The sequence below is a fragment of the Mytilus californianus genome, unplaced genomic scaffold, assembly GCF_021869535.1.
Source record: "Mytilus californianus isolate M0D057914Y unplaced genomic scaffold, xbMytCali1.0.p SCAF_8, whole genome shotgun sequence".
NCBI lineage: Eukaryota > Metazoa > Mollusca > Bivalvia > Mytilida > Mytilidae > Mytilus > Mytilus californianus.
Genome location: NW_026262734.1, coordinates 76840289 through 76853601, shown reverse-complemented (window position 1 = coordinate 76853601; position 13313 = coordinate 76840289). Strand labels below are relative to the sequence as shown.

At 31.0% G+C, this 13313-nt stretch overlaps 1 protein-coding gene across 1 annotated transcript; it reads left to right on the top strand.

Moving 5' to 3' along the window:
* The first annotated feature begins 307 nt into the window (after positions 1–307).
* Positions 308–12857, top strand: LOC127712626 (uncharacterized). The gene is made up of 2 exons (XM_052219186.1): positions 308–402; positions 11068–12857. Exon 2 carries the CDS (start codon positions 11081–11083, stop codon positions 12242–12244), a length of 1164 nt encoding a protein of 387 aa, XP_052075146.1. The 5' UTR covers positions 308–402; positions 11068–11080; the 3' UTR covers positions 12245–12857.
* Positions 12858–13313: the final 456 nt, after the last annotated feature.

Sequence of the window (13313 nt, the reverse complement as noted above, 5' to 3'; positions counted from 1 at the left end):
CAAATATGCATATATCATGATTTTACTTTGAATACACAGCTTTAGGGAAACTGTGCAAACTGTAACCTGAATTTCTGCTGTGTCATTATAGTTTAGGCCCATGAAATCTTCATGATACATTTTTTTAAATTCATACTCGAGTTAGTTTAATTCAAATCTCTGAAGATAATCAGATTTGGTGAAGTTTTAAAGGTTTTCTTTTTTCATCCAATAAACTATCATTTATTCAAATAAAAAAACTCTTGGTTTGTGAAACAGCTGTGTTTACAAAGTGCAATCTATAATAAATCAAATGTATGACGGGATAGAAAATGTGTATTCAAATTCCGATCAGCGACCTCATAAATTCATGTTAGATAAACGACATTGTCGCTAGCAATATGCAGTATTGATGGCTGAAAGGTAATTATTTATAATATAAATACTGTACATTTTATGTCTATGTTAGCTTCGCTACACGAATAAAATACTTTTGTTTTAATTGTATCGTATACGTTTGTATATTCGGTAAACCTTAGATATAATATCAGTCTATGATAGAAGCGAATCGATAAAAACGTTTCTTATATGAAATAGCGGTATTGTCTAATATAAACGAGTTGCATTGTGGGAAATCTCAGAAGAATGTTTACATTTGTATGAAGAAAGGAAGATTTCGCGTTAAATAAAGTCTATTCTTCTTAAACATGGTAACATTTAACACGACAACCGTCTGCCTGTATAACTATCATGAATTGTGTATTATGATAACAAGCAAGTTGTATTAATATGAGAAAATCGATATGTTGTTTAAATGAAACATGAATGCACGATTTATCATTTGTAGATGTACACATTAAATTAATATCTTTTAAAATATTAAAATTAGTGGAATGCAATTTCGATGAATTCAATTGTTTTCTAAACCAAAATCACCTATAATTCAATGATACTACTATATTTTATAAGATGGATGCGATATTTTTCTAATATAACAGCGAAGTGTTTATAATATGAAAAATTATGAATGCAATATTTTTCTCATATAACTGCGATAGTTTTCTCATATGAAATAAGTCACAAAGTATGTCAAGAAAACCGGAAACATAATTCACAATTATAGATCATGATAGGTTTAATGTTATAGGCCAAAAATCACTAAAATTTCGTACCTGTAACAGAAGTAAACGCTTAAACGTACTAATCATATCGAAATATTTTGTTTTATCCTATCGATAGTTGATAGTGTTAAAAAAATGTTAAGTCCATTATTTTCGATCATATGGTTAGACCTAGTAATTCTTTTTTCAGTGATGATACTATGGCGGAATTTAAATGTGGCTACTGTGAATATTCTACCGACCTATATGATTCTATAGTAGGTCATGATGTAAATATCCACAAGGACAAAGAAATATTATTTCTTAAAAGAAAAAAAACCATTCAGACAAACAATTCAATTCAATACGGTTCCCAATTACACTTGGAAAAGAATATTGAGATGGAAAAATAATTATTCCAAACAAAGAAAAATGTACATTTACTGATGTCTCGAACTTTGAAGATACCATCTGCCATCCTAATAAAAAACTTAAAACAAGTAACAAAAATCCAATTGAGCAGCCTCAGACTTTAAATAAAACAACTTCAGATACCACGAATGAAAAATGTTGTCAAACAGAAGACTTATTTATTATTAACATTGAACAAATTGACTTTGATATTTGTCTTTGAATGATAATTGAATTAAGAACCAACTTTTTTTCACAATTTTTATAACAAATCTTTAATAATTCTTTATCATGTGTTTTCTTACTGTGTTTGTTTAAAACATATATTTTACAATCATGTATATAAAAAAATATAAATGGTATACAAATTTATTGATTATTTCAATCAAAACAATTCATTTTATTTGCCCAAGCTCACCTATTGTTTGTTATAAAATTTGAAGTCGTGATTCACACCTGTAAAACACATTTTAGTGTCACCATATCCACGTAGACATAAAAGCTCATTAGTCATTAAATAATCACTATTTGATTTTTCTAAATTGAAAATATGCTTTAAATTTGGGCTAAAATATTTCCAAAAATTTCATTCCATTAAAACAGAAAGCACAGAGACACATTGAAAGTAAATCTGTCAAATAAAATTATATAAATTATGTCATCAAACAATAAAAAATAATACACTGCTCCTTTTTCTAAGTCCTTATAAATAACATGTTTTTATTTAAAATATTGTAAACACAATTTTTTTTCTCAGATTAGCTTTTTTATGATGTGAGGATCAAATGATGAAAAAGTTTCAAGTTAATACAACAGTATAAAATGTAATCATACGTAATCTGAAGTACTCATAATTACTTTAAAGAAAGGTAATCTAATTCAATCATGTACATTTGAATTTATGCCTAATTGTTATGTAATTGATTACTTCAAATAGGCAAAGTAATTGTAATCTTAACGATTACATTTTAAGATAATCGACCCGATCCCTGATGCCTATGTATCTATAAAAATTCAAAATGTCTGTCTCAAACGCTGGTAATAAATTACAATGATATCATCTCTTACCATATACCTAACATAATCTGGCTAATATTTTAACAACAAAGCCATATATGCAAAATGGTTTGTACGGAGTTACCAGCCTGATATATGAATTCACCAAAAATTTTATAGAACTGACTGCTAGAATCTGTATTTTGCATCAATTCAAAGCACAGTTATAGTTTGCTACACAAAAGACCTTTAAAATAATCAAATCATAGCCTTTACAGGTTAAATTATAAGCCTTATGAGCCAGGACTAAAGGATTTTTCTCTGTATTTTGTCACAGCGCCTCAAATTGCTAAATATGTCTGCTGTTTCTGTAAATATGGAATATTCAGTGCATTTTTAGGATAAAACACACTTGTCAGTTTTATTGAGGGATTTTTGTATCTCTAGCTTGTATCTTTTATGAAGCGTTCATAAGAAAGCAAATTTTGGTGTTGAAGGCTTACTTATGGGTTTCCGACTGGACGAATCCTTCCCCTGGCAAAAAAAAGTTTCATCGAGAGTTTGAATTACAGCAAAGAGTGAATATAAGCACTTTTTAACAGTTTAAATTACAAATATGCATATATCATGAATCTACTTTGAATACACGGCTTTAGGGAAACTGTGCAAACTGTAAACTGAATTTATGCTGTGTCCTTATAGTTTAGGCCCATGATATCTCTATGTAATATTTCTTTTAAATTCATACTCGCGTTAGTTTAATTGAATTTTCCGAAGATCAACCAGTTTTGGTGAAATTTTAAATATTCTTTTATTCACCAAATATACTATCATTTATTCAAATATAAAAGAAAACTCTTGGTTTGTGAAACAGCTGTGTTTATAAAGTGCAATCTATAATAAATCAAATGTATGACGTGATAGAAAATGTGTATTGAAATTTCGATCAGCAACCTCACAAATTTATGCTAGCAATTTGAAATACTGATGGCTGAAAGGTAATTATTTACAATATAAATACTATACTGTATGTCAAGGTTAGCTTTGCTTTGCTACACAAATAACAGACTGTTTTGTTTTAATTGTATCGTATACGTTTGTATATTCGGTAAACCTTGAACATAATATCAGTCTATGGCAGAAGCGAATCGATAAAAACGTTTCTTATATAAAATAGCGGTATTGTCAAATATGAACGAGTTGCATTGTGGGAAATCTAAGAAGAATGTTTACCTTGTATGAAGAAAGGAAGATTGCACGTTAAGTAATAACTATTGTTCTTGAAACAGGGTAACATTTAACACGACAAACGTCTGCCTGTATAACTTTCATGCATTGTTTTATAAAATAACAAGCAAGTTGTATTTATATGAGAAAATCGATATGTTGATTTAATGAAACATAAATGCACGATTTATCATTCAATTAATATCTTGTAGCAAAATTAGTGGAAAGCAATTTCGATGATTTCAATTGTTTTCTAAACCAAAATCACCTATAATTTAATGATACTACTATATTTTATAATATGGATGCAATATTTTTCTAATATCACTGCGATAGTTTTCACATATAAAATAAATACGATAACAAGTCACAAAGTATGTCAAGAAGACCGGAAACATAATTGTCAATTGTGGTTCATGCATGATAGGTTTAACGTTATAGGGAAATTATCACTAAAATTTTGTAAATGTAACAAAATAAACGCTTAAATGTACAAATCCTGTCGAAATATGTTGTTTTACCCTATCGACAGTTGACAGTGTTAAAAATGTGTTAAGTCCATTATTTTCGATCATATGGCTAAACCGAGTAATTCTTTTTTCAATGATGATACTATGGCGGAATTGAAATGTGGCTAATGTGAATATTCTACCGACTTATTTGATTCAATCATAGGGCATGACGTAAATATCCACAAAGACAAAGAAATATTATTTCTTAAAAGAAAAAAACATTCAGACAAATAATTCACAATCAAATACGGTTCCAAATTACACTTGGAAATGAATATTCTAATGGGAAAATATTTATTCTAAACAAAGAAACAAGTACATTTATTGTTGTCTTGAACTTTGAAAGTAAAATCTGTCATCGTAATAAAAAAACTTTAAAAAAGTAATGAAAATCAAATTCTGCATCCTCAGACTATAAAAAAACCGACTTCAGATACCACGAATGAAATTATATCAAACAGAAGATGAATTTATTATTAACATTAAAACATTGCTGACAAGGAAAAACAGTTCTTTTTGGATATCAAAGACTTTTTCCCGTTGGCAAATCGATATCTCTATGAACATAACCAGCTCACCGCTTGGAAACTTCTTGTCAGATGCCTTGCCAATAAACTTCTCCTCTTAACCAACATATCGTATCAGTTATTTCTTGATGTTGTTACATAGTTTACTTCTGAAAATGCATGTTAAATGCAATAAAATGAAGTAGTCCAATTATTTTGGAAGACTAAAAAGCAGTCATTTAAGGGAAAATTTTAAGATTCATGTCCGGATTAAATAATGCAGATCAGATTTTGTAGAATCAAGTTGAACGAGGAAAGTATGATACATCTTTGGCACAAGTTAGTTATACTGTTCCCAGTAAACAGAGTCTTCCATACGTGTAAGGAGAATATTGGATATGTTTGGTTTCGATGCGTTCATAAAACAATTTAATAGATGTAAAATATGTGAACAATAATTTTGATAATTGGCTATCTGATTACGACGATGATTATAAAACCTTTGTTTTAATGTTTTTGATTCAAAAACCAATTACAAAATTGCAAAAATGCTACCAAAACTATTATATTGACCTTAAAACTGCTCATTAATGTACAATGTTACTTAAAGTGACATTAAATAAATACTATAATATTTTAAAAGTATCACATCCATATGAGAATTTAAAGCATTGGTTGATTTATGTACATAAGAAAAACGCAGCACTTCAAATTTTACACCCCTATTAAATATATATTTAGACTTAGTTGTTGTTTGCATTTGAACAATATGTTTTAAAGTTGGTATTTTTTTTTATTTTTCATTGCCGAAAACAACTTTTTCCGCATGGAGAATTTCATTTTAAACAATATCGCTTGTCCATATAAGAAACAGTTTTCTGCATTCGCCTTTTACATAGACTGAGTGTCTGCATATTTACAATTTCATTTTATACAATATCGCTTGTCCATATAAGAAACAGTTTTCTGCATTCGCTTTTTCCATAGACTGAATATATTGACGTGACTTGGACATTCGATAATCGTATAGATTGCCTTGTCGGGTCAGTTCTAATTTCCAATATGATACGGCACAGGATATTTGTAAAATTAGATACTCCCTATTTGTTTAAGATAACATACGTCCGGCTCTACATTATTCTTTTAAATATGATAAAAACTAATAATTTTGTTTTGTTTGATACCTAACAATAAATCATTTTTGACGATCGTTTAAAAAGTAAAATCACAAAAATACTAAACTCCGAAGAAAATTCAAAACGGAAAGTCCCTAATTAAATGGCAAAATCAAATGATAAAACACATCAAACGAATGGACAGCAACTGTCATATTCCTGACTTGGTACAGGCATTTTAGAAAATGGTGGATTGAACCTGGTTTTATAGCGCTAAACCTCTCACTTGTATGACAGTCACATCAAATTCCATTATATTTACAACGATGCGTAAACAAAACAGACATAATAGGTAACATTGTCAAAATATGGGTACAGCAGTCATCACTGTGTCACAATCTCAAAACAAACAAACATTTAACAAAGAAGCACAAAAAGCATCTATCAAATTTAACAACCACATTCATTGCTTACTTATATATGTATTTTAAATCAACCCATAAAGGATTGAAATATTTGAAGTCCTGTGACTGCATTCACATCTACTCTTAGTGTAGAGTCGCGAGTTTGACGCCAGAAAATGTAAACGTCACACAGGAAGAAATATAAAATAATTTTGTCGTTCAAAGTATTTTCAAAATTATAATTTCACATGGGGAATGGTGGTATACAGGGTTGAAAAATACTTTTACACAGCCGTTAACATCCTTCATTCGAAATTCTTACATGTATCGTAATGTAGTCCGGAAATAAGGTCATATCATAAGGAACAAGAGTGCTGAAATGTCTCGCCTTCTTTACTAATCATTGATATTATGTTGATAGTCCTAAATATAAAGCTTTCTTACAACTGTCACATAAACTTACTATTAACCAAGAAAAATAAACATTGACCAATGAACCATGGAAATGAGGTCAAGGTCAGATGAACCATGCCAGGCAGGCATGTACAGCTAACAATTCTTCCATACAACAAATATAGTTGACCTATTGCTTATAGTTTAAGAAAAACAGACCAACACACAAAAACTTAACACTGAGCAATGAACTGTGAAAATGAGGTCAAGGTCAAATAAAAACTGCGCGACTGACATAAAGATCATAAAATATTTCCATACACCAAATATAGTTGACCTATTGCATATAGTATTAGAAAAAAAGACCAAAACTCAAAATCTTAACTTTGACCACTGAACCATGAAAATGAGGTCAAGGTCAAATGACACCTACCAGCTAGACATGTACACCTTACAATCATTCCATACACCAAATATAGTTGACCTATTGCTTAAAGTGTATGAAAAACAGACCAAAACACAAAAACGTAACATAAGCAATGAACCATGAAAATGAGGTCAAGGTCAAATAAAACCTGCCAGACTGACATGTTCATCATTAAATATTTCCATACACCAAATATAGTTGACCTACAGCATACAGTATTAGGAAAACAGACCAAAACACAAAAACTTAACATTTAGCAATGAACCTTGAAAATGAGGTCAAGGTCAAATCACTACAAAAGTCAAAAAGTCTGAAAAGACCAGTTTTTGTCTGAATTTGCATGAATTTTTACTCGACATTCTTAATTTGTCTGAATAATTTAAAAAAATTCTTGACATAGTATGAATTTGTCTAATAAGGTTCTTGATTTTTCTTGACTAGTGTCTTGACAGTATGAACATTGCCTTAAAATTTCTCGACACTTCCTGTATCATCTGATAAGAGTCTGGATTAGTCTCGACCAATTCTTGACTGTCTTAAATTTGTCTCGATCTGTCTTGACATATTCTTGACATTCTTAATAATGTCTGAATATGTCTCGACATATTCTTGACATTCTAAATAATGTCTGAATATGTCTCGACACATTCTTGACAGTCTTAAATATGTCTTGACACTATCTCAGCAGTATAAATTTCGCCTGAAATGTGAACAGAATTATTCTGCACTGTTTATGACATTCTATTGCTGTTATATACTCCTTTTTATTATGGCTAAACTAAACTTTGAAGAATCAAGGATTAATTTGGTATAGTAAGATACCCTTTTGGTGCAACTAAGTTGGAATACCCTGAATAATCCCCCATGTAGTTTAATTTTGATTTATTTTTATTAAACATTTAAGTAATTGTTTTCACTTGGAATATAAGTCGAAGGTATTGACAAACAGCATTTAGATTTTTGCTTTACTAAAATAGCTGTCTTGTATCTCTTTTGGACCCCACAATTCATCTTTTGGGTTTGTGTGGCTAAAAAAAGAGGGGGGGGGGGGGCTTTCTTTTAAGTCAAAGAATTTGTTCCCATCTTGATTCAAAAACCTTATTCATTTTTTAGGACAACCCAAAAACATTTTTTATTCAAATTTGAGTGTTGAATTTTATAATTTTTTATCAAAAATAAATATTTGTGATAACTCCTTCCTGAAAAGAAAAAAAATGTTTAGATCTATATTATTGAGAACCATTTCATAAGACCGATGATTTCTATAGAAATCATTGATGGGACCCATTATAAATACATTTTTTTTATTATTCCTGGAGTAGATAATAATTTTCTTTTAATCTTTGGGAATTATTCAATTTGTTTTTTATGTTAAAATAATTAACTTCATAATTTTGATGAAGAAAATCCATTTCAATTCAATATTTTTTCATCAAAATGATGATTTTCATTTTCATCTATCAACAAACTTTTTAAATTGTAGTGGCATGGTCGGTCAACTGATAAGTTGTATGGCTGATTACAGGTAAAGCAATAACTTCTATTTGACAGTTGCGTGTACTCTGGGGTGTGGAATACCTTAATTTTATGGGGAACATCCTGTCCATGTGTAATACTTAATATATTCAAACAGATGACATTACACAAATTTTTCTTCTGTTAAATGAATGATTTGTATATCATCATAATTTGCTATTTATATAAACCACATTTTGGTATAATAATTTTTTACCATATCAACATTGAATATTATGAATGTAGAATAAAATATGTCTACAGTATGATTGGTTTGAATCATTTAATTTATAAGATTTAGGAATCAAAATTTGTAATTATTTAAAAACCCACATTGAAATTGTTTTATATCAACACACCCACATTTGAATTATTTTATACTTTAGATTTCATAGCCATATTTGCATTTGTAAAAATATTTATATACCCAAATTTTCAATTATTTTACATGCCCAACTTTTATTTTTGTTGTAAAGAAGTGTAACTTGAAACAACAGTATATCATATAAAGAGAAATAAAGATTAAAGTTATATCATGAATATTGGTCATGATTTGTAAAACTCAGAACTGTCAAGTAAATTTAAGACACGATTCAAAATGTTCAGAATATGTCAAGCCATACTGAGAAAAAATTAGAATGTCGAGAATATGTCGAGAAATTTCAAGACAGCATTCAAATGTCAAGAATTTGTCAAGAAATTTTAAGACCATATTCAGAATGTCGAGAATATGTCGAGTAAATTTCATACAAATTTAATATAAATGAGAATTTGTCAAGAAAAATTAAGACACAAGTCATACTTTTGGAGAATGTCGAGTAAAAGTTCATGCAAATTAAGAAAAAAACTGGTCTTTTCAGACTTTTAGACTTTTGTAGTGAATAAAACATGCCAGACTGACATGTACATCGTAAAATATTTCCATACACCAAATATAGTTGACCTACTGCATACAGTATTAGAAAAACAAACCAAAACACAAAAACTTAACATTGAGCAATGAACCGTGAAAATGAGGTCAAGGTCAAATAAAACTTGCCAGACTGACATGAACATCGTACAATATTTCCATACACCAAATACAGTTGACCAATTGCATACAGTATAAGAAAAACAGACCAAAACACAAAAACTAAACTATGACCACTGAACCATGAAAATGAGGTCAAGGTCAGATGACACCTGCCAGTTGGACATGTACCCCTTACTATCATTACATACACCAAATATAGTAACCTATTGCTTATAGTATCTCAGATATGGACTTGACCACGAAAACTTAACCTTGTTCACTGATCCATGAAATGAGGTCGAGGTCAAGTGAAAACTATCTGACGGGCATGAGGACCTTGCAAGGTACGCACATACCAAATATAGTTATCCTATTACTTATAATAAGAGAGAATTTAACATTCCAAAAAATCTGAACTTTTTTTTCAAGTAGTCGCTGAACCATGAAAATGAGGTCAAGGACATTGGACATGTGACTGACGGAAAGTTCGTAACATGAGGCATCTATATACAAAGTATGAAGCATCCAGGTCTTCCACCTTCTAAAATATAAAGCTTTTAAGAAGTTAGCTAACGCCGCCGGATCACTATCCCTATGTCGAGCTTTCTGCGACAAAAGCCGCAGGCTCGACAAAAACCTACGAGATTCTAATCCCGTTAGTATGATGGCCCCAGGGTAAACGAACTTCACCAGGAATTATGTTTCCAATTTTTGAAAAGTGCACAATTCAAATGAAGCATCATGGTCAATTACACAAAAGTCAAAGATTAGAATAGTGTGTCCGCAAAACGCGAATGAACGACGCATATCGATTCAGAGGCGGATTTAGGGGATGACATTTAACCCTCAAGGAGCTACATATTTTGTTAATGCATAGACTTTTTACATGTCCCACTTCAAACATTGTATAGTTTTCATCGCTCCCCCATCCTTTTCAAGATCCTGGAACCGCATCTGGCGTTTCTATCATTTTACACCATACTTCTTTTAACACAAAAATGGTGAAACGCTAACTGACAAACTAGTTGCTCGATAAATAATCCTTTAAAATTTATTTCCGATCTCCAGTAAATGAATTTACTACAGAAAAGTAACACATATAATTTTCATGCGATCATGGTAAAGAATAAATAGTTTATTTACTTTGGTAACATCATAGACGGTACCAAATTTTCGGCACCAGATGCGCATTTCGAAAATCAATGTCTCTTCAGTGACGCCCGAGGCCAAAATATTTAACAAACCAAAGCATATAAAAAAATGAAGAGCTATTAACCAAAAAGTACCAAAAAAGTAAAGCCAAAGCCGGGCAAGTAATTAGAGCTTTGCATCAGGGAGATACATGCCTTAATTCTAAATAATTTCAAAAATTGTTTCAAAAGCAATATACCATGACAGTAGAGGAAGGGCTTAATAAATTTCATTGTAAAGAGATATGTCTATACTTATGCAACTGCAACTTTTTTCTAGTTGATGGTGTACCATGTCGACGTGTGCAAATTACTACTGTAGCTTGTGTCAAGAGGACGATGAAACTTGTACAGCAGTCACGTGGTGTGCAGAATGTGAGGTGTTTTTATGCCTTGAATGTCAGAAACATCATGGTAGATCCAAGACGTCAAAGCATCACCAAGTCATGTCTCTTCATGATTACCAAAATTTACCTGAGTTCATGCTAAACATAACGAACAATTGTGAGGACCACGACCAAAAGTTTGAGCTGGTTTGCACCTTCCATAACACAGCTTGTTGTATGAAGTGTATAAAAGATCATCATAACAACTGTAAGAATCTTGTGTCACTTGATGAAGTTGTGGGAAATATTAAGTCCTCTGCATACGTGTCCAAAGTTGAAACAGATCTTCATAATCTGTTTGAAAATTTAGTAACTATTGGAAACTTTTTTTCGGAAAACCTCAGTGCATTGGAAAAGGAGAAAATAGAAGCTATAATCAGCGTTCAAAATATGAGACAATCAATAGATGAACGTTTAAACAAACTGGAAAAATATTTATTAATAGATATTAGCTCATCATTCACAATAACGCAAGACACTATTCAGAAATTGAAGTGTGAAATCGACATCAAAATTGACCAGATTGAACGAAAACGAAAAGATTTTTCTAAAATGGTCGAGTTTTCAACAGATCTGCAAGCCTATTTTGGTGTACATGAAGTTGAAAAGGTTGCAATAGAAGAAGAAAAGTACATAAATAATTTGAAATCTGCAGATAACCTTCGTGAGAAAAAAATGAATGTAGAGCTCTCGTTTAATTTAGAGTCAACAACGTTAGGAAAAGTATCAATTTTGCTATCCCCTGATCATTTACAACTAAAACCAAAAGGGGAAGAAGCTCAAGTTCATTCTTCCCAAAATCAGGATGTGGTTTTTAATCAAATCCAACCAGCCATCAAGCAAAGATTAAAAATGCCAAAAAGAATCAGTGCGCACAGCCAGATGCCAGTCATTGCAAAAGATGATTTTATGTTAGTTGGGCAAGAATCGGGATCCGTTCGTCAACAATCAAGTCCGTCTACAGATCAGTTTTGCAAACTGCCTGATTGCCTCGGGCTTGTTCGACTTAGCATAATCGCGTTAACCTATTTTATTATTTTAATATTGTGTGTAGTTGCTTTCGCTGAGTAATCGTATCACGTTTTAATATAGATGGTGAAGCAAACTTGGATCAACCTTGTTGTTTTACAAATCATACATTCACTGTGGTTTTACAAATTGCATGTTTATTGGTAAACTAACCCTTTTCCATTTAACAATGCATTCAAGTTTGCAAGCGAAATAATGACTCTCTTGAGTCGGCAACTTGATGTTATCGTGAATGATGAAAAACGGAACATGATAGCGTCTAATATAGACGGCGAATGCTAGGGGATTTGCAACTATGACCTCATGAAATATGTTAAAGTTACATCTAAATCAATTCTTTAAATTATGACTTTCGTGTTAATATGTGACTGTGTTTACTCATATAGCTGTATTCTGAGGCAAAATCTACTATACAGCACGAATGACAGTATAGTATTCTCTAATAAAAAGGGAGAAAAAATTAATGACCGTATAATCATAATAGCTTTGCGTTAATGTTGCTAACACAAACAGCCACAAAATTATCGAAAATGGATTAAAATCGAAAGATATAGTCTCCGGAGACAGTGATATAGAAAAACTTTTTGTCATCAATATCAAAAGAAAAGATCGTCAATTTTAAAAGTAAATCCTTTTTTTTCAATTTAGCAACAAGTTTGAGGATGTTTTATTTCATTATATACTATATAAACTTTACCGTTTACAAAACTTTCAATTCTTCGAAAGACAAGACATTTACCCAAGGAATACTTAGTAGAAAAAAGTTTAAAAAAAAAAAAAAAAAAAACAAACAAACTCCGAGAAAAATTCAAACGGACAGTCCTTAATCAAATGGCAAAATCAAAAGCTCAAATATATCAGACGAATGGATAACAACTGTCAGATTCCTGACTTGGTACAGGCATTTTTTTTTTTATGTAGAAAATGGTGGATTAAACCTGGTCTTATAGCTAGCTAAACCTCTCACTTGTATGACAGTCACATAAAATTCCTTTATATTGACAACGATGTGTGAACAAAACAAACAGAAAGACCCATTGGTGGCCTTCGGCTGTTTTCTGCTCTTTGGTCGGGTTGTTGTCTCTTTGACACATTCACAATTTCCATTTTC

Coding starts and splice junctions, on each gene's coding strand:
- LOC127712626 (XM_052219186.1), top strand. CDS start 11,081: ATGTCGACGTGTGCAAATTACTACTGTAGCTTGTGTCAAGAGGACGAT.